The sequence below is a fragment of the Bufo gargarizans genome, chromosome 2, assembly GCF_014858855.1.
Source record: "Bufo gargarizans isolate SCDJY-AF-19 chromosome 2, ASM1485885v1, whole genome shotgun sequence".
Lineage (NCBI taxonomy): Eukaryota > Metazoa > Chordata > Amphibia > Anura > Bufonidae > Bufo > Bufo gargarizans.
This window is the reverse complement of record NC_058081.1, coordinates 17,904,498-17,926,800: the sequence shown is the minus strand read 5'-3', so window position 1 is coordinate 17,926,800 and position 22,303 is coordinate 17,904,498. Positions and strand designations below refer to the sequence as shown.

The window sequence follows — 22,303 nt, the reverse complement described above, 5'->3', positions numbered from 1 at the left end:
GGTGTATGTGATCTGCAAGGATGGATTCATACCCAAATTATTTGAGAGTGCCTTCCACAGGGATGACTGTTGGCCCGGAGAATGTCACAAAAACATTCTCCCAACCATAACACGGCCATCACCAGCTTGAGTTCTTCCAGCAATAGCTGCAGGGTGTTTGTCCTCTGATGTTTCTCGCCTCACATGAGAATGTCCATCCATTCAATGACGCAAAATACCTGACTCTTCAGAGAAGGCAACCCTTTGTCAATCAGTGGAGGTCCAATTCTGATACTGCCACGAAAAACTGGAGCCTTGTCTGCCAATGCAACTTCGTTAGCAGAGGTGCAGTGCAGCCCCATACACAGTAGGGATCTAGTAGCCCCCTGGTTCATTTTGGCACTGTAGCATGTTGGTCCGCCCTTGTACACCTTCGTATTCACCTCTCACATCACTGGCACATGGTGCTCCACAGTTTCCAAGATGCTTATTCGCAATGGTGCCATTTCTTCACTCACCATACACTTTCACCACAGCAACACAAGAACAGTTCACTCTGCGCAGTGTCCGAAGGTGCTACCCTTGAGCTAAAAGCCAATAATTATTCCTCTTTGCAACTCTGATAAACCGGCCCTTTTACCCATGACAGCGACAAAGAGGGATACGTGTGCAGACAGTCTTATATACCCGCCGAGCCACCTCAGCATACATGACTTCATTCATGATCTATGTGCTGCCGACATAGAAAGTAAAGCAAATGATGGCCAATGGGATAGAGAAGGCGCTCATAGGGTAAGTAAATTCAAACAAACAAATTTCTAATGAAAGAAATGGTTTGCTCACCTACTGCGGTTGCATCAATTGGATGCAACTGCAATGGAGATCAAGTATAGATAAGGGATGGTTGGTGCAGCCAAGATCCGTCCTAACACCTTGGGCAGGGGCCACCCTGCCACTAGGGTAATGGAAATGAAGAGAAGTACGATGGGAACAGTTACCTCGACTATAGGAGTGCTCACCACAAAAAGTGGAAAGACAATATACCGTATAGCCAATTCAAACGGATTAGACGGAACTGTACTGATGACAATGACTTCCTGACTCAAAGCGAGATATTACGCTCTAGATTCACGAAGAAAAAATACCCAAAAAGAATTATAGATAATGCGTTTATGCGGGCAAAAAATCAGAGCCAAGAGGAATGCCTGAATGTAAGAGAGAAGAATGAATTAGCTGAAATACCAAAAAACATGAACTACAAAACCTCTTTTATCACAACTTTTAACCCTAACCATGAAATTTTAAGAACAATTTTATCAAAACATTGGCACATACTCAAATGTGACCCGTATCTAAAAGATACCATACCTAGAAAACCGCGCATCATCTTCAGGAAAGCAAAATCCCTGAAGAACTCGCTTGCACCAAGTAAACTGAAGAAAAAGAAGAATACTAACATACCTTTATCTGGGGCAACAGGTCTTTTAAAAAACACAGGTACCTATAAATGTAACCATAAATTATGTAAATGCTGTAACAACATCTCAAATCGGAGACAGTCATTTAAGAGCAATGTGACGGGGGAAGAATACCCAATAAAAAGCCTTCTGAATTGCTCATCCTCTTATGTCATCTATGTGATGGAATGTGAGTGTGGCTTACAATACGTGGGCCGCACCATCCAGTCACTTAGAGAAAGACTAAACAAACATCGCTGGAACATCTCACGGGGCTACCTTAAACACAGTGTGTCCCGCCATTTCCTCACTGCTCATAATAAAGACTCATCTGGATTGACAATTACACCCATCGAAATCATTGCAGAAACAACGTCGGATAGATTTAGGACCCTACAGAAGAGAGAGATGTTTTGGATTTTTAAATTACAAACCCTCGAACCCTATGGACTCAATGAGTCCCTAGAGAGCAAATGTTTCTGAACAATTCTCTGCCATGTATTTAAAGAGATTCAAGGAAAAAGTGCTAAAAAAGGTTGTCCTCTGTTTCTCACACATTTTTTCGGCTACGGCCTGCAAGTATAGTATGGATACTTGTCTCCACTTGTGAGACCCCTCTCTTTCTTCTTTTATGGTTCTCTATAGTATTCATCCCCCCCCCCTCTAATATTTCTGTCCCATCCACCTGTATCCTTTATATATTTCTTATATCTAATTGCCATTTTTTCGCTTTTTCATTTACAAGACAGCCATATTCTAGTCCTATTATCCGGATTCCCTGTTTTCCTCCCAAACACCAACATCCTTATATATATATATATATATATATATATATATATATATATAGGCGACGTCCCCAATACCCCTAAAAGCAATTCATTTGCCTTTGCTTATTATTTTAGGCTAAGAACATCCAATCATCAGTTACACTCATCCAAACATCACTTCCATGGGTCATATACAATTCCATATATAGTCACATATATTCAGCCCACTATCCTTCCCCTACATGCTGGCTGCAGTCCCCTAATTCCCCCACGTAATATAGTGCTCTTTCCATCCCCTCCAACAGCTCCCAGTCCTGTCCCTCGGCGCTACACCTAACCACGCCCCCACATGAACCCACAGATCCAGGCCGGCACGCTGTCTCTCTGGCCCCGCCTCTCACCAGCGTTAGCCCCGCCCCTCGTGCGTTAGCCCCGCCCCCGCCCTCCGATTTAGCCCTGCCCCGTTACCTCCCCTGACAGGCTCCAGTGCTCCGCTTAATCATGCCTCCACATGAGCTCCCTGTCTTTCACCTGGACAAGTCCCTCCTTTCACCGCCCACCTCAGGCCCCACTCGTGTTCCCCAACCACACCTCCCTACTGAGGCCTCTCCTCTGGACCCGGCCAGTCCCTCCCACCCACTCCCCTTTCCTTCAGCAGCGCGGGCACTGAAAAGGTCAGCGTTCTACACGTGCCTCTCCAGATGAGCCGTGACACTCTCCTAACCTTCCCGGCTCAGGTAAGATGCCCTAGGGCTTAAAGATTTGCTATATATTCCTCTTTTTAAAGCCATAGTAGTAACACTCCTGTTGGCTAATAGATAATATATACCCCCTAATTAACTGCCAGTAGACATTTTACATTTGCTAATTATATCTGATAGTGCCTGTGTATATATATAAACATATGAAATATCAGTAACTATACTTTAAAGCCTGACCCTGGATTCATTTTTCATCTGCCATTCTGTGGCCAATATAACACAAAATCCATTCTTACAATAGAAATAGTACTTTAAATATAGTAACATAGATACAATAGCATTATTTTTAATCCGTACTCATTTTTACCGTTTATGATCATTACTACTGATTTATTTTTATGTGTATGTATGTATGTGTATATATATATATATATATATGTGTATGTCTGTGTGTATATATATATATGTGTATATATTTTGTAATCCCCTTCCTTTGTGTATTTTAGTGATACTTACCATTTTTATATGTTTTGGTACCTATATTTACAGCTATATTCATCAATACCTATCTATTTATTTATTTATTTATATATCCCTTTTTATACAGAATTATTATAGGGAAGCACAAAATTTATGTCTTCAAATATATGTTTCTCTGCTTTTGTTTTATTTAACCTTTCTTTTAGACTTGATAAAGGGGACTTTACCCCGAAACGCGTTGTCTTATAAATAAATGGAATACTGCCGAAATTAAAACACGGTCCTTGTTTGGTTGTCTCGTGCGCCCCCAGCAGTCCACACGCTCGACATAGAAAGTAGGAAGTGGTCAGAATGATGGGATTCAACTGCATATGCTCAGTAAAATAATTTTTCTTGGAATGTTCTGGGGCTATTCTTTGGGGTAGGATCTTTCAAAAACAAAAACTATCAATTTTTTTTTTTTAAACACAGCCGTCTTCTTTCTAGAGGATGGAAAGATGTGGTCAGCAAAAACTATCCTTCATTGACAAAACGATCCTTTAGGTTGAAATCATTTACTTTGACCAACTCACGTACGTTTACCTAGAGGGAAAAAGTGAACAAAAAAACTATGCCCTTTTAAAAAAAATGTCCATGGCATACAAAGGGTTCAACGCTAGGGTTGGCAGTTGTTGAAAGTTAAAGAAAGGAACCATAAAGAGAGGAAATGACAGCAGATATGATGATCACAGATGCCACAACAAGGTCAAGTGGGAAGAAAAATCTGAAGCTAAGCTAAGACTAGGGGGGCAGGAGATTATGTGGAAGAATAAGGACAGTGGGACATGACCTGAGACAAAGCAAGAGCCAAACGAGAAGATAAAGAAGACTGGTATAGAATCTACATCAGGCAGGAACCTGTGTGACTGCCGCCTGCCTCGTGCCTTACAACCTCCGACTCTGCATGAGTCCTCTTCTCCTGAACACACAGAGAAGAATTGTGAAAAGATGAGAAAAACGCTGGGGGCATACACTGTCCTGACACTAACAGCCCCTGACACCTTTTAGGAAAACACATCCTCCCCCCCTTTGTGAGCCACATGGATGTCTATAATAACCCGCAGCATGTTTTCAGTTTGCATATTCCCCCCTCCCGAGCTCTGGTCCGTGCATGCCGTGGAGGAAGGCACTTTAGAGAATTAGGGCTTGTTTTCTTCTTCCATTATTAGCTTCTAACCACTGCAGAAACTGGAAATATGCATAACCAATCCGTTTTACGAAAGTCGCTGGTTGATTTGTCTGAATACTGGCTCTGAAATGGATGATATCAGTCCATGCACATGTCAAGAGTGTTAGACGCCTACATTTCCTGCTTAGAACATGAAGGACCCTGGCAGCCCAAAGATGAATGCTCCACCTCATCTGGGAGGTTGTCCACTTTTATAATAACTTTTTTTTTTTTTTTTTAAGAAGGTCCCCATGAAGCTAAGCTGATAATAAATTATCTGAGATCCCCAGCAATTAATTTTACTGTAGCAACATCAAGTAATAAAGTGTTACGGCCCCTATGCACAGTACTTTATTATCAGTCGAACCCGCTGGTTTCGGCTTCACCAACTGAAATCTAATGTGTATGGGGAGCTTCCGACTCTCCCCTAACATATGATGTCAAAAATGAGATGGATCGAGTGAATTTAATTTTTCCGCCTGATCCTTTTGTTCTCCAATGGCTCTGTAGTGGTGACCCTCAGGTACTGCAACTCAGTTACTATTCCTTCGAAACTGAGCTGAGCTGTGGTACCCAAGACCAGCCTCTACACAGTTTACAAAGCTGTGAGGTTCTGGTTCCGTACACAGTTTTCTTCCAGGACTACCTGATCAGTAGGGGTGCTGGGTGTTGGACCCCCACTGATATGGATTGGTTATCAATCCTTCGAAGTGTTCCTCTAGGTATACTCTCCAGAACATTCTGACATTGGGCTTGGAGAACCATGAGACAACTGTACAATGCTCAAAGAGCATCAAGCAGAGGTCCTATTAACTAGAATATCATAACACTCTCCTGGACAACTGACCACTGCATTTGCGTCTCTCCATGCCCGATACCAGATCGAGTCAGACAGTGCCGTATACTGGAAACATTCTTTAAGGATTTTTCCATCTACCAACTCTAAAACATTGTTCTTTCCTAAACTACAAGTCACAACATCTTCTGTATTCAATGTAACATTTCCCTTCAGACTGTGAGAAGACATGGGCAAGATAGTCAGCTATCTAGGGGTGCATAGGAATGTTCCAACACAACTTGATTGACAGATGTTATCCTATAAACTCTATGAAAATCTTCAAGTGAAGTCAATTTGAAGATTTACATAAATTCCAGTATAGGACTCTAAGGGTACGGCCACTTGACGCATGGAGTTTTGGAAGCCAAATTCAGGAGTGGATCATAAAAGGAGAGAGAGTATAAAAGGACAGATACAAATTCTCCTCGCTTTTGAATACATTCCTGGTTTTGGCTTCCAAAACTGCATGCAGAAACAAAACTGTGTGGTCATGCCCTAATAGTCCCTGAACTTCCCTCATGGAATCCTCCATATGAAACTAATACAACGCCCCCAAAACTTTGAGTTACCACTGTAAAAATATCCAGATTGGCCTTTTTTTCAGTTGGTTAGTAAGGCAAAGAACACAAATTGAGTAGAAAAGTGACTAGAATAAATGCCATTTCCTTTGTGCCTCATGCATTGCTGTACGTATCTGCCTAGATTGCATCCACATTGACTAACAGTAACCAATATGTAATAGTTAGAGTTACTTGCCTGTATCTCATGCCGCTTGGCATTCCTTGACTCTGCTGGTCTTGGGTTTGGGAGTCTCGAGAGTTGAGGAGAAGTTGAGACCCTGCAGTACCATTTTCACTTCTCTTCTTCAGATCTAGTCGGGGCTTCAACTTCTTAGAGACATTAAATCCATAGAGTTCGTCAACACTGAACCTCCCTGCCCGACCTAGGCTTCCACGAGAAGGATTGGAGAACATCCTAGTTGGAAGAAAACTTAGGGGAGATACCAGAAAGAAGGGAGGTCGAAGGATAGAGATAAAAGCAAAGACATGTAGATAATGTTGGATGAGGAAGATGTGGATAGATGAGAGGGAGGATAGATACTGTATTGATGGAGGACAATACAAGTATGCAAAATAGGATGGAGAAAAGGATAGTAATACAGGTAATGTAAGATAAAGAACAAGAAAGATAATACAGGTAGGTAGTGGAAGATGGAGAACAAGTAAGCTAATGGAAGTAAGTTGAGATGAAAGTTAAACCGGGTAGGTAGTGAAGGAAGGAGAGAAAGGTCAATAATACAGGTAGGTAGTATAGGACTGATAATTTGGAGGGTAATACAGATAGGTAGTGGAGGATGGAGAGCAATGAGGACAATACAGGTAGAGGAAGGTGGAGAATAAAATAGGTAAGGTAGTGGAGTATTGTGAATATAGATAGTATTGCAGATAAGTGGTGGAAGATAGAGAATAAATATTATAAATATAATACAGGTGGTAGTGGAGGATGTTGGACAATACCAGTGGTAGTGGAGGATAGGGGACAATACAGGTGGTAGTGGAGGATGTTGGACAATACCAGTGGTAGGGGAGGATGGAGGACAATACAGGTGGTAGTGGAGAACAACACGGGTAGTAGCGGAGGATTAGGACAATACAGGCAGTACTGGAAGACTGAGGACCATACTTGTGGTAATGGAGGACAATACAGGTGGTAATGGAGGATGAGGGACAATGCAGGTGGTAGTGAGGATGGAGGTCAATACCGGAAGATAGTTAAGGATAGAGTATTATATGGTTGAGTATTCGAGAGCAGAGGATTGTAGGGGAGGATATAGAGGATAATACAGGTAAGTAATGAAGTATGGGGAATATAGAGGGTAATGGTGGTAGATGGTGAAGAATACAGGATATCACTGGTGGTAGTGGAGTATACAGAGGATAATACAGATAATTATGGAGAATGGGGAATACAGAGGTTAATGGTGGTCTGCGGAGGATGATACTGGGGTATTACGGTGGAGGTACAGGATTAAGGATAATCTTGATGTTACACGTGGAGATGTAATTGACACCAAAAAGTGAAATATGCCAAGAACAAGGTGTAAAGTGGTAAATGAAGTATGAGCTCTGATGCCAGGATCCTTCATCTCCTTCTATCTGATCTCCGTGCTGAGTCCTGCTCCCCTTATGTTCTCTGCCTGTCTTCTCCCTGACACAACAGAGGAGCAGAGTCGCCTCTATATATACAGGGCCCCAGCACCGCTACCTCCTGCAGTCCCTATGTCACACCTGTAGCTCTGCCCGCTCAGTGTGTGTGTGTCATGTTGTAAGTCGCTGCTCCCCCCTCCACTTCCTACTCCAGATTAGTAGAGCATTAGCAGCTCACATCCAGCCAGACAGATGGTATGCAGGGCATCGCCTCCCCTGCATCCTTCCAGAGCCCTGCAGAGCATCGCTCTCCCCAGCCTCTGCCAGAAACATATAGGGCATCACCTCTCCCAGTAACAGAGCTTGTTGCATCCCTCTGCGTAGCCCACATCTGTCGCTTTACATTGCCGTAAGACATAGGTCAGGACGGTGGAGGATATACATGCCCCATTTAAAGAGAACTTGAAAAGGTAGAAGTCCTCTCCAGATAAGAGAGACCAGGAAATGAGAAGAAAGGGTGGAGCACTCCTGCATCCACGACACTGAGGGTCTCCTGGAAATCTTTTTAGCCTCCTAGTGACCTGCCTATTTTGGACCTTCAGGGGGTCGTCCCTTTACAAAGACGTATCTCCTACCCACAGATAGGGCATTAGTATCCCAGCGTTGACAGTCCGACCACTGAGGCCCACCACGATCAGTGTCCAAATTTATCAAACACTGGGTGACATTTAATACATTTTGGCCAAAATTTGGCAACGCGGACTTCTGCAAAACTGACTCTCATGATAGATCTCCTCCATGGTGTGGGAAAAAGCACTCGACCATGAAGTGCACTTTCAAGTTTGGAGGGGGCTAAATATGGATTCCAGTTTTACGGTGGCTTTAGGATTCTTCTGTCCTTCCGCTGTTGGCAGAGTTTGTAAGTCTGAAGCTCAGGTTGAGGCCTCCTGCACACGAACATGTGCACCCCGTGGCCGTGCTGCGGGCCACAATGCACTGAACACCAGCCATGGGGCAGCCGCAGCGGATCGTGGACACTTTAATGGGTCCGCGATCCGCCCGTTCCGCAAAAAGATAGAACATGTCCTATCTTTTTGCGGAACGGAAGTACGGGACCTGTAGTGCTTCCGTAGGGTTCTGTTCCGCACCATTCCGCATCTCGGGATTTGCGGACCCATTGAAGTGAATACTGTCTGTCTGTGGGACTAAACATCGTCTCACAGCTAATCAAAATTGGGACTTCCAACTTTTTTTTCTCCGACGACTAAAAATGTCAGAAGTCCATTGACAAATGACCCCCCAGGATGTTAAACTGAAAGGGTTTATGGAAGAAAATCAAGACACCACAGTGAGGTAAGTTTCGAAGGCCGGGTTCACATCGCCGTTTCTGTTCAGCTGATTTTGCAGCCGTTTTAGCCATTTCCATCCGAGATCCATTATTTTAGACAAAGTACTTTGTGGAGGCCTTTTTCTTCTGTCTAAAATAAGTCTCAAGACGGCAATGTCTAAAACGGATACAAAATGAGCATAACAGATGATCAAAATGAAAAAAATCCATTTATTTTTTTCCTGTTCTTCAGACAGATCAGAAAAACGGAAAATTAAATGGTGATGTGAACCCGGCCTAAGAGTAACAACATCCATCACTGCTCCCTCCTGAGATCCTGGAGGACAGCACAGAGAAATAAAATAAATAAGCAGATGTCTAGGTCCCTCTAGTGGCTTTGTGTGAAGTGCAGCGTGAAGGAATCATGGACACGCTTAACCCCCTATAGTAAGGATAGGATTCACAGCAGTTCCTAATAATCATCCAGGACTGGAAGCTACAGAGCCCTACACTGAGCTCCACCTTCTCTAATAGTCCCATCTATGTATTGTCCTGCAGGAGGAGGAGCTCCCTTCCATCACCAAACACATAGATGAAGCACAGAAGGGCAGACTGATTTGTCACCTACTGTTCCATCCACATGTTACAGTAGCTTTAATGTAGATATAACATGACACCCCGATTTCCCTCCCCCGCCCCATATACAGATGCAATAAATCACAGGTAAATAAGCATACATTCACAAGAAACAAAAATCAGTCGCTGCTACTTGGTGTTCATTATGAATCACTGCACCTCTTCTATCGACAACTCTTGCGCTCTCTTGCGCTCGGTGAATGCTCTTCTTCATTCGAGAAGCATGAAGATCAACCGCATACGTGTATCAGTCATACGTGTAAAGACAACGATAGTCTATGGTGTCAGGGAATCCCGAGAAAGCTGGCAGTGTGCTGTAGAGCTCTCAGTTATTGAGCAGAAGTCTTCTACCGTTGAAGCTGGATGCACAAAAGCCTTGTAGAGGCTTGGAGAGATGCTCAAGGTTAGTGCAACATGTCCTGCTGGGCAGGTTTTAGCCAGCCCTGGCCGAGAAGTAGGGGAGACTCCGGATAAAGCTGTCCAGTTTGCTTTTGAAAAGTTCACTTTGAATGGGCTCATTGAGGGAACAGAGAGAATTCTTCACCACATATTCCACAAAAATCTGGGAGGTAAGACAACCGGATTAGGGGCGAAAGTCATCACAACCGTGTCATGTAAAGATTTAGTCAATGATACAGAAAGAATGGAATGGTCCACTAAGACATGGGCCCTAAAAGAGAACCCTCTCTACTACCCAGAGTGAGGACCACCAAAGTCCAATGAAATCTGCAGAAGCCTACCGATGTAAAGGGTTGCCCCATTTTTCCAACTTGGTCCTACGGTGGCCTGCCAAACCCATAATCAGACATACTATAATATAAAGAGTCTATAAAAGAGGTTTAGAGGAGATCTTTGACTAAACACCCATGAGATATCTAGTACACCTCCAGGCCTCCTGGAGTCCCTTTATCCCGAGTCTTAACCAAATCACCATCCACGGAACGTAAGTTCTACCTTTCGATCAAGACTTTTCTCCTTTACATAGTCTACAGTTTCTCACCGTGCTGTATATCTGATGAAGGACTTCCCGTATGTTCCCCACGCTCAGATCTGTGTTCATCACCATCTTCAGACCACTCGGTGTCTCATAGTAGTGAAGCTTATACTTGCTAGTTTGGAAGGAAAGGAAGCCATCTTTCCTAAATAGAGCTGGTTAAAGAACATTATGCTCCAACTGGTTTACCTTCTACAGGTGATGCTTACAGCCAACTGAGAGCTGAGCAGATTCATTCACAGTAACATGCCATAGAATCAATTATTGATCTAAATCTCTGCTCAATCTGGACGGAGTCCAGTGGGCGGTCCTATCTGTTACTGACTGTATTTACAGAAATGGCAATCAATAAGTAGGACCACCCACTAGACTCCGAAGCCCAGAATTATCAAAAACTTCAAAGAATAATTGTGTCTCAATACTCCACCAATTTCAAGATCCTTGATATATTATTAGAAAAATAGTAGTTATATTCTTGTACATAGGAGCAGTATTATAGTAGTTATATTCTTGTACATAGGAGCAGTATTATAGTATTTATATTCTTGTATATAGGAGGCAGTATTACAGTAGCTATATTCTTGTACATAGGAGCAGTATTATAGTAGTTATATTCCTGTACATAGGAGCAGTATTATAGTAGTTATATTCTTGTACATAGGAGCAGTATTATAGTAGTTATATTCTTGTACATAGGAGCAGTATTATAGTAGTTATATTCTTGTACACAGGAGCAGTATTATAGTAGTTATAGTCTTGTACATAGGAGCAGTATTATAGTAGTTATATTCTTGTACATAGGAGCAGTATTATAGTAGTTATATTCCTGTACATAGGAGCAGTATTATAGTAGTTATATTCTTGTACATAGGAGCAGTATTATAGTAGTTATATTCTTGTACATAGGAGCAGTATTATAGTAGTTATATTCTTGTACATAGGAGCAGTATTATAGTAGTTATATTCCTGTACATAGGAGCAGTATTATAGTAGTTATATTCTTGTACATAGGAGGTAGTATTATAGTAGTTATATTCTTGTAGATAGGACACAGTATTATAGTAGTTATATTCCTGTACATAGGAGCAGTATTATAGTAGTTATATTCTTGTACATAGGAGCAGTATTATAGTAGTTATACTCTTATACATAGGAGCAGTATTATAGTAGGTATATTCTTGTACATAGGAGGCAGTATTACAGTAGTTATATTCTTGTACATAGGAGCAGTATTATAGTAGCTATATTCTTGTACATAGGAGGCAGTATTATAGTAGTTATATTCTTGTACATAGGAGCAGTATTATAGTAGCTATATTCTTGTACATAGGAGGCAGTATTATAGTAGTTATATTCCTGTACATAGGAGCAGTATTATAGTAGTTATATTCTTGTACATAGGAGCAGTATTATAGTAGTTATACTCTTATACATAGGAGCAGTATTATAGTAGGTATATTCTTGTACATAGGAGGCAGTATTATAGTAGTTATATTCTTGTACATAGGAGCAGTATTATAGTAGCTATATTCTTGTATATAGGAGGTAGTATTATAGTAGTTATATTCTTGTACATAAGAGCCAGTATTATAGTAGTTATATTCTTGTACATAGGAGCAGTATTACAGTAGTTATATTCTTGTACATAGGAGCAGTATTATAGTAGTTATATTCGTGTACATAGGAGCAGTATTACAGTAGTTATATTCTTGTACATAGGAGCAGTATTATAGTAGATATATTCTTGTACATAGGAGCAGTATTATAGTAGTTATATTCTTGTACATAGGAGCAGTATTATAGTAGTTATATTCTTATACATAGGAGCAGTATTATAGTAGTTATATTCTTGTACATAGGAACAGTATTATAGTAGTTACATTCTTGTACATAGGAGCAGTATTATAGTAGTTATATTCTTGTACATATGAGCAGTATTATAGTAGTTATATTCTTGTACATAGGAGCAGTATTATAGTAGTTATATTCTTGTACATAGGAGCAGTATTATAGTAGTTATATTCTTGTACATAGGAGCAGTATTATAGTAGTTATATTCCTGTACATAGGAGGCAGTATTATAGTAGTTATATTCTTGTACATAGGAGGCAGTATTATAGTAGTTATATTCTTGTACATAGGAGCAGTATTATAGTAGTTACATTCTTGTACATAGGAGCAGTATTATAGTAGTTATATTCTTGTACATAGGAGCAGTATTATAGTAGTTATATTCTTGTACATAGGAGCAGTATTATAGTAGTTATATTCTTGGAAATAGGAGCAGTATTATAGTAGTTATATTCTTGTACATAGGAGCAGTATTATAGCAGTTATATTCTTGTACAGAGGAGCAGTATTATAGTAGTTATATTCTTGTAAATAGGGACAGTATTATAGTAGTTATATTCTTGGAAATAGGGACAGTATTATAGTAGTTATATTCTTGTAAATAGGGACAGTATTATAGTAGTTATATTCTTGGAAATAGGGACAGTATTATAGTAGTTATATTTTATCTACATCTCAAGATAAGAAAGATCTACTAGAAGGGCAGGAGAAAAGGATACATATCCACGGGGCTCATTTTACTGATGAAGGAGCGAATGGAGAAGAGCATCCCATACATCAGCTTGAATTCCTGGAAAGGAGATAGGATAGGAGTGAGATATTAAAAGCAGTCTGTCATCTCTTAAATCACATTTTCATTGCCTGGTCCTGCAAATCAAAGTACAGAGGGTGCGGCAGTCGCAGAGAGAGCAGATCCTCTAGGAGTAATGGCAACGCCCCCGTTGCTCCTACCTTCAGCTGCCTGCCAGTTTTATAGGTATAAATCCTTGAAAGGCTATGTACACCTTTGGCGGCATTCATTTATTTATTAATGCTTGTACCCATTTTAAGCTAAATTTTTTTTTTTATTGGTCTTTATAAAACAAAGTTTGGAACCCCTGTCTTTGTGCAGCCTTGAGATTCTCTAGTAGTAGGCTCTGTATGTTTCCCATCAGGCAGCTCAGCTGGTGGCTCCTCATCTCTGATCCCTGACCTTATAAACACTCATTATAGCTCAATTCTTATCTTACTGATAACAAGGCTTAGGGTCCATTCACACGTCCGCAAAATGGGTCCGCATCCGCAATTTTGCGGAACAGGTGCAGACTCATTAATTTTCAATGGGGCCGCAAAAGATGTGGACAGCACACCGTGTGCTGTCCGCATCCGCACTTCCGTTCCGCAGCCCAGCAAAAAAATAGACAATGTCCTATTCTTGTCCGCAGCCACGGACATGAAAAGACATTTCTATTATAGTGCCGGCCACAAAATGTGGAACGCACATGGCCGGTGTCCGTGTTTTATGGATCCGCAATTTGTGGTCGTGTGAATGGACCCTAAAAGGGGCTTTCCAAGACTTACATACGGTTGACCTATCCTCAGTAGCATCATTGCCTTCACACAGCTTACCCTAGGCCAAGAGACGACACATTTATCGGTCACGTGGCCTAAGAGCAGCTCAGCCCCAAATAAGTGAATGGGGCTGAGTGCAATACCAAGCACAGCCGCTGTACAACTGTACGTCGCACACGGCTAGAAAAACTGTTAATCCTTTGTGACAGAATGGCTCAATATTTTTAATAAAGACCAAGTGAAAAAAATATTTTTACCCCAAAATGAGTAAAATGCAGTAAAAAAATAAAATAAACTGCCCGGGAAAGGGTAGATAGCCTTTAAAGTAAGTCTTTGCACTGATTGTGTGCCAATTGGTGTAAGTTTGGCGCATGAGCAGATCAGTGACTGGAGGGAAGGCCGGGAGCAAGTCTTGTTCTGCAGGAGCAAGATTTCACCGCAGGTGGCAAAAGGTGCAGGGGAAGTCCAGCACTGTCAAACAACCATGAGGTGGAGGCGCTGGGTGGCGATACTTGGGAAGGGGTGGTGCACTGGATGCCGTGGCCCCGCCCACAGTGCACTGGCATCCTAATTAGCCTCAGATTTAAAAAATGATGATTTCGCTGTGTTTCAGGCAGAGATTTTCAGAAGGGAGGTGTGGTTCTGGTTCACCACACATCCCCATACAAAGCCATTGGCTCCCTTTACAGGTTATATTGGACAGACTCCCTCTGAAGAAAAGCACACAGACCAATGGAAGAAGATGTGTATCAGACATTGCACCAAGGACGTCACCTCATCTTTAGAGATCCCGGCCTGCTTCCTCCGGTTCCACTCGCTGTAGTGAAGGCAGATCCCATTCCGGTCAAATATGTACAGGTTGTGGATGGTCATCTGGGAATGGAAAGTCAAAAGCCTAGGTGGAAGCCCAGAAAACATGGACATTGTCTTACGTTTTGGAGGACGTTCTCCAATTTCCTCTTACTTTCTCAAGGAATTATTCATGTCCCTTCCTGTAGCATCTATGCAATACCTCATGTCCCCTGTGGTGATGGCCTGGTTAACCCATCTGTCAACAATATCTCTTCTTAAAACAGTTGGTCTGTATATCCAGTATCGAGTCTCTTCAAGATTGTCCAGTATTCTTGTCCAGGAATACATCACTTCTAACAGTAGCTGTCAGACGGTCAGCCTGACTCCTGTACTTAGATCATACTTACCTGCTCTGGTCCCCCACACGGGTATAGTCACCTCATCCTCTTCAGCGGTGAAATGTCTTGTGTAGACAAATCACCAGGTCTCGTGAAGACACATCACTGCTGAAGCCAACGGTTGGCTGAAGATGACAAGGTGACGATGTCCCCGTCAGGGAAAAAGAAAACAAACCCTGCACTGGGATAGGAAGGCATGGGGTCCAGCGCAGAGGACCATAGCGGAGGGGAGCAGGTAAGAATGAGGAGACAGGCTGCCGGCAACTGCTAGGAGTGATGTCTTCCTGGACAACCCCTTTACAGAAGCCGTTGACACATAAGAGGAGACATCGGAGGGGTTGACGAGATGTTAAAAGACTTGCCAAAAGCCACTAAGAGTCATAAACCATAAAAAGGAGCCTATGGTCCCCTGTGTCTCTCCCGTTCCTCCTCGCGGGGCTTAAGTACAAGGCTCCGTCGGTGACACGGCAGTATACGGCGCATGACCTCTGCAGCCAATTACTGTCCTCAGCGGTACATGGCGCTGAGTATGTGGCTACGTCAAGAAATATATTAAAGAAATACATATATTGTAAGTGTCCATATACGTGAGTACTTAACCTGGAGTGGACCCTTTTAAAATTCGCTTTTATTCATTTTATTTTAAAAAGCATAAGTATAGACACCCATTGATAACTGGATATCCAAAGCAAATAATAGGACAAGATGTTGTCCAGCTACCACCGTGAATTGGTGCAAAAAAATAATAATTTAGACAGATGCGCAAAAAATTCCCATGGCATTAATGACTTTTTTAGGCTTGGGGTCGGGTAGAGGGTAGGGCACCTCTGCCCAGGGCACATAGATGTGGGTATTCGGGATTTTTTTTCCCTGTACCCGCCCTAAGATAATCCTCTGCCCAGGGATGAACCCTAATGGTGGGATCACCCTGTCCCCGTGCCTACCCTGTCTGGCCCTGTACAGCCCTGTACAGTGGGAATTTGTTACAGATGATGTCCGAGAATTTTATATATTTTTAACCCGACGCGTTTCCCCACTTTTGGTTTGTCAGGGGGTCGGTTATAGGATAAGAATTATAGTAGTTAACATCATGTAAAATAAAGTAGATAATAGATAATTATATATAGTTACTGTGTCCTGCTTGATGCCATGATAGGGCAGTCCATTATGGAGGAACTGTGGATTCCCCAGTGGAGGGAGAGTCACATATGGATGGCCCCATCGGAGACGGCAGGCGGCAGCGTCACGACTGACGTCACATGCCTGCGCCGCCTCCTTCATTCAGAAAGTAGGCCGGGCACATGACGTCAGTCGTGACGCTGCCGCTCGTCTGCCCGGCCGGCCAGCATTAAGATAACAGCCCTGTGAGTAGGATGTGGCTATATTGAATGTTCTACTGCAGAGGGGGCCTCATGAATAGAATCCTTATTAATTGTACAACATTTTATAACTAGTCTGTACTGGAGCTGGGGGCCGGAGCACAGCGAACGCACCGGCCCCCAGCTCCTCCTCCCAGTCCCTCCCCGCTATTTTCTATTAATTGTACACATTTTATAATAACTAGTCTGTACTGGAGCGGCAATGGGGGGGGGGGGGGTTCTGTGGATGGCACTGTTATGGGGTGGGTGGGGGTCTGTGGATGGCACTGTTATGGGGTGGGTGGGGGTCTGAGGATGGCACTGTTATGGGGTGGGTGGGGGTCTGTGGATGGCACTGTTATGGGGTGGGTGGGGGTCTGTGGATGACACTGTTATGAGGTGGGGGGGGTCTGTGGATGGCACTGTTATGGGGTGGGTGGGGGTCTGTGGATGGCACTGTTATGGGGTGGGTGGGGGTCTGTGGATGGCACTGTTATGGGGTGGGTGGGGGTCTGTGGATGGCACTGTTATGGGGTGGGTGGGGGTCTGTGGATGGCACTGTTATGGGGTGGGTGGGTAATATGATTTATTAAATTCATGAAAAAGAATTATTAATAAAATCATAAAAAAAAAGTATTTTAAAAGTATTTGGGCAAAAAGGCAGTTTCGGTTTCAAGGGGTATCCTGAATTTTCGGTTTCGGACCAGAATTTTCATTTCGGTGCACCCCTAGTAACTATATATAATTATCTATTATCTACTTTATTTTACATGATGTTAACTACTATAATTCTTATCCTATAACCGACCCCCTGACGAACCAAAAGTGGGGAAACGCGTCGGGGTAAAAATATATAAAATTCTCGGACATCATCTGTAACAAATTCCCACTGTACAGGGCTGTACAGGGCCAGACAGGGTAGGCACGGGGACAGGGTGATCCCACCATTAGGGTTCATCCCTGGGCAGAGGATTATCTTAGGGCGGGTACAGGGAAAGAACTATCCCGAATACCCACATCTATGTGCCCTGGGCAGAGGTGCCCTACCCTCTATCCGACCCCAAGCCTAAAAAAGTCATTAATGCCATGGGAATTTTTTGCGCATCTGTCTAAATTATTATTTTTTTGCACCAATTCACGGTGGTAGCTGGACAACATCTTGTCCTATTATTTGCTTTGGATATCCAGTTATCAATGGGTGTCTATACTTATGCTTTTTAAAATAAAAAGAATAAAAGCGAATTTTAAAAGGGTCCACTCCAGGTTAAGTATGTGGCTACGTCACAAACACCACGAGGAGGACCGGAGCTGTGGCGATGGAAACCGCAGGGGAGAAACTGGTCAGTAAAGGCTCATTTTGTATTTTATGATATTTTGCGACTTTTGGGAAGTTTTTTTAATAACCCTTTAAGCAGAAGCCAATGGCAGACCGACCATGCACACAGGTGAGGCCTGCTCCAGCAGGAGGCAGGTCAATGGTCAGAATGAAACCCATTCCTCCTCCGTAGCGGTGGTCCTACCTGGATGTATCAAGACATACAGACGCCTCAGAGGTCAGGCTCTACCGCTGCAGCCACCCTAGCTTCCCCCGGAGGTTATTGTCCAATTAGGTCAGTCCCCGAGGTCAAGAAAAAATAAATCCATTTTAATTGGAGAAGGAACAGAACACTTACCCCGTGACCTCCTTATCTGGTGCAGATCTGTGATTCTCGGTCTCCTCTCCTGACACCCAAGATGGTCGCACCAATCCTCAGAATACCTGCGGATACCGTGTATCTGATAGCCCAAGACACTCCTTGCCGCTCTCCGATTGGCCAGTGCTGCTCATGTGAGCATTGCCGTCCAATCCAAGAGCAGCGCTGGACAAGCAGGAAGTTTCTTGGATTATCAAATGTACGGTGTATACTCATTGCGTACTCAGACGAGCGGCCGCCATCTTGGACGACAGAAGAAAAGCCGGGGAATCAGCGGATCCGCACCCGATACGGAGGTCACCGGGTAAGCGCTCCGCTCGTTCTTCAGTTAATGAGTCTTTATTTTCTTGAACTGGACGGTCCCTTTAAGGGTCTGTGTACACGGGATGCACACCACTCTGAACGAGGTTTTAAAGGATTCTGATATTGACAGGTCATCAGTGTCCGATCGGTGGGGTCTGACTCCCGGCACCGTTTGAGGAGGACGCGACGCTCTGGTGAGAATGGTGGACTAAGCACAGCACCGTCCATTGTATAGTGGCTGTTCTTGGTACTGCCACTATTCACTTAGGTCAGGGATATCCACCCTGTGGCCCTCCAGCTGTTAGCAAAACTACAACTTCCAGAATGCCCAGACTGCCTACATCAGTAATGCTCAACCTGCAGACCTCCAGCTGTTGCAAAACTACAAATCCCACGATGCCCTTCTGTAGGATGATGGCTGTAGGCTGTCAGAGAATGATGGGAGTTGTAGTTTTACAACAGCTGGAGGGCCGCAGGTTGAGCATGCCTGGCCTACATCAAGGCATGGTGGGAATCGTAGTTTTACAACATCTGGAGAGCCGGCTGTTGGCCATCCCTAACCTACAGCTATCAGGGCACGCTGGGAGTTGTAGTTTTGCAACAGCTGGAGGGACGCAAGTTGGTCATCCCTGACCTAGGTCATGTGACTGACATACGGTGACATCACTGACCTAGGAAAAGGTGTAAGCTGTCAGCTGAGGGCAGGGGTCTTCTCCTACAGCTGATGGGCGGGGGTGCTGGCAGCCGGACCCCCCCCCCACGATCCCATACTGATGGAATGAGGAGCTCCGTACAGTACTATTCGCTCATCCGTAAACCCGAGGGCAGACCTTCAGTGTCAAGATCCCGGACAACCCCTTTAAGAAATCTCATCTAAACTCATCCGCTGCGGATCTTGCCTCTTGGAGGGGCCTCAGCCAACCAGAAGTGTGGGCTCCTCTGAGCCATACACCGCGCACCCCCAGGGTACATTAGACCGCCCTGCCCAAGATAGTGGGACATAAAAGAGCCAAACGCTGGGGAGGACTACAAGTCCCAGCCTGCAGAGGTCACATGACGGCCCTAACCAAGAAGGGAAGCACTCACCGCCGTCCAGAGAAAGCCAGCTGCCTGACTTCCGCCTGCCGAGCCACGCCCCTCTCTCTCTCGCGACGTCACGTGTTCGGCTTCACGCATGCGCTTGCTGAGGTCTTTGGGCGGAAGGGCGATTCAAAGATGGCGGAGGGAGCGACTGTTGCCATGGTGAATCCGTTGGCTGGGTGGGCGCGGACGAGTGACGTCACACGGCGGCCCTGGGAGCGGGGTTCAAAGCCAGAAGACGTTTGGAGGCGGCGGCGGCTCAGGGACTGATGTGAGTGCATCGTATGATAGATTATTACATGGCGCTGCTGGGGTCCGGGTTTGCAGCCCCCTTTAAGGTCACGTGATGCGATAGTTGTGCGGTTTTTTTCCTGCTCAACTACAGATCACATCAGGGGTCGGCTCTGGCGGTCTCATGGCGCGCACACGTAGATTTCTGGGGTCTCCAGAGCCTGTCAGAAATCGGTGCGGCTGGAGCCCCCCTTTAAGGTCCAGAGGTGGTGACCGCACACTTGTCCCTCGTCCAAGAACGGGGAGGCTGATGGAAATCCTCCGAATAGATCTGTGGCGGGGCTGTACACGGATGAGGGGGGCTGTACACGGACGAGGGGGGTCACGTCATGTTTTATGCCTCCGTTTGACGTACAAAAACGCAGCGTACCGCGTCCTTGTATCCTGCACAGCCCGGAAAATACTATACTTTATTCTTTTGTTGTTTTAATGTATACGTTAGGCGACTTTCACACTGGCGTTAATATCTTCCGGTATTGAGATCCGTCATAGGGTCTCAATACCGGGGGAAAAAGCTTCCGTTTTGTCCCCGTTCATTGTCAATGGGGACAAAACGTAACTGAACAGAACGGAGCGCTCCGAAATGCCGTCCGTTCCCGTCTGAGACCGGAGAGCAGCAGGCTGCGGTTTGCTTTCCGTCCTGGGATGCGCAGCAAGACGGATCAGTCATGACCCACAATGCAAGTCTATGGGCACGGATCCGTCTTCTCTGACACAATAGAAAACGGATCTGTCTCCCATTGACTTTCAATGGAGTTCATAACGGATGCAGACGGTTGTATTATCAGTAACCCCGCCGGATCCAGCAAAAACGCTAGGGTGGAAAACATGTGAACTAGGGCTGCGCGATATGGGAATTCTGTGCGATTGTGAATAGGGCCCTAAAAATTGCAATAACGGGATGCGATGCGATATTTTAAGGGAATTGGGCTAGAGGTCTATTTGCTTGGATTTTCAAGGCAAAAGCACAGAGAAATGACTGATAATGCAGAAATGTAGTTATGCTTAACTCCAGAACTGAAATGCACAGTGTTTTTCTAAACATATCTGCATTACTGCAAAAGTACAAAATACACAACTTGCCATTTTCTTAATAGCGCTGCACAGAACAGAGAAATAAAATACAATAAATAAAAGAACATTTGTTCTTTAAAATAACGACTTCCCCCCCAGCTGCTCCCCGCACTGTAACTCAGTGGTTCTCAACCTTTCTAAAGCCGTGGCCCCTCATGTTGTGGTGACCCCCAACCATTAAATTTTTTTCCTTGCTACGTCATAACTAATTTTGCTACTGTTATGACTTGTAATGTAAATATCTTTTTGACCCACCAAAAACCCGCACAGACACCAATGCACCAAATGTTAATTCAAATACACAAGTTTTCATTCCTAACCACAGAACTTTAGCATAAATACAAAATATTTGTAAACCAAATAAATAACTTTAAAATAAATAATAAACAACAAATACCCCCTAAAAAAAAAAAATCAGTGGTGCTCAGGGTCCCCCAAATAAATAAATCAGCGGCGCTTCATGTCCCCCCAAATAAATGAAGCCTTGCTCAGCCAAATAATTAAAATAAAATTAGCCAGGCTCAATTAAATCATTGGTGGCAGTGGTGCTCAGCGGCGGTGTCATTAACGAAAAAACTCGGACCTCAGCAGACAGGCGGCCCCCGACTTACCCGTCCAGACGTCAGGCTCCTTCAAGCACAGGCAGTGATAGGACATCACTTTCTGTGCGCGAGGATAAGGGGCCGCTGCCGTTGTGCGTGCGACCCACAATAGGAAGCCTCAGGCGACCCCCCCCCGGAAAGGGCCGATCGACCCCCAGGTTGAGAACCGCTGCTGTAACTGATGTATCGCCGGCCGCGCTGTGCAGCATAGCGGCCGGCGATACATCCGTGTCAGCCACGTAAAAAGTCATCCATTGCTTTATAAGACACACTGCCATTTCCCCCCCACTTTTGGGGGGGGGGGAAAGTTTGTCTTATAAAGCGAAAAATATGGTAATACAATTGCAGCATTTTTGGGTCGGCCAATTGGCGATTGCGATATGGCGATTTATTGCAAATGCTTTGGCGATATATTGAGCAGACCTAATGTGAACCCAGCCTTACTTGTGCTCTCCCCGCTCCTCCTCCTCCTCTCGGCTTCCCCGCTCCTCCTCCTCTCGGCTTCCCCGCTCCTCCTCCTCTCGGCTTCCCCGCTCCTCCTCCTCTCGGCTTCCCCGCTCCTCCTCCTCTCGGCTTCCCCGCTCCTCCTCCTCCTCCTCTCGGCTTCCCCGCTCCTCCTCCTCCTCTCGGCTTCCCCGCTCCTCCTCTCGGCTTCCCCGCTCCTCCTCCTCCTCCTCCTCTCGGCTTCCCCGCTCTTCCTCCTCCTCCTCCTCCTCCTCTCGGCTTCCCCGCTCCTCCTCCTCCTCCTCTCGGCTTCCCCGCTCCTCCTCCTCCTC

General features: G+C 44.5%; 1 protein-coding gene across 2 annotated transcripts; it reads right to left on the bottom strand.

The window, feature by feature from the left end:
- Positions 1 to 9,681: 9,681 nt before the first annotated feature.
- Positions 9,682 to 19,635, bottom strand: TRAPPC1 (trafficking protein particle complex subunit 1). 2 transcript variants are annotated; one of them, XM_044282731.1, is made up of 5 exons: positions 19,567 to 19,635; positions 14,710 to 14,808; positions 13,104 to 13,174; positions 10,540 to 10,678; positions 9,682 to 10,101 (listed from the first exon to the last, which is right to left on the bottom strand). In XM_044282731.1, the coding sequence occupies exons 2-5, from the start codon at positions 14,806 to 14,808 to the stop codon at positions 9,973 to 9,975; spliced, it is 438 nt and encodes a 145-aa protein (XP_044138666.1). In that variant the 5' UTR covers positions 19,567 to 19,635; the 3' UTR covers positions 9,682 to 9,972. The 2 variants fall into 2 exon arrangements, with proteins under 2 accessions (XP_044138666.1, XP_044138667.1); XM_044282732.1 differs by having other exon boundaries at positions 14,710 to 14,830; positions 19,567 to 19,609.
- Between the last annotated feature and the right edge of the window lie 2,668 nt (positions 19,636 to 22,303).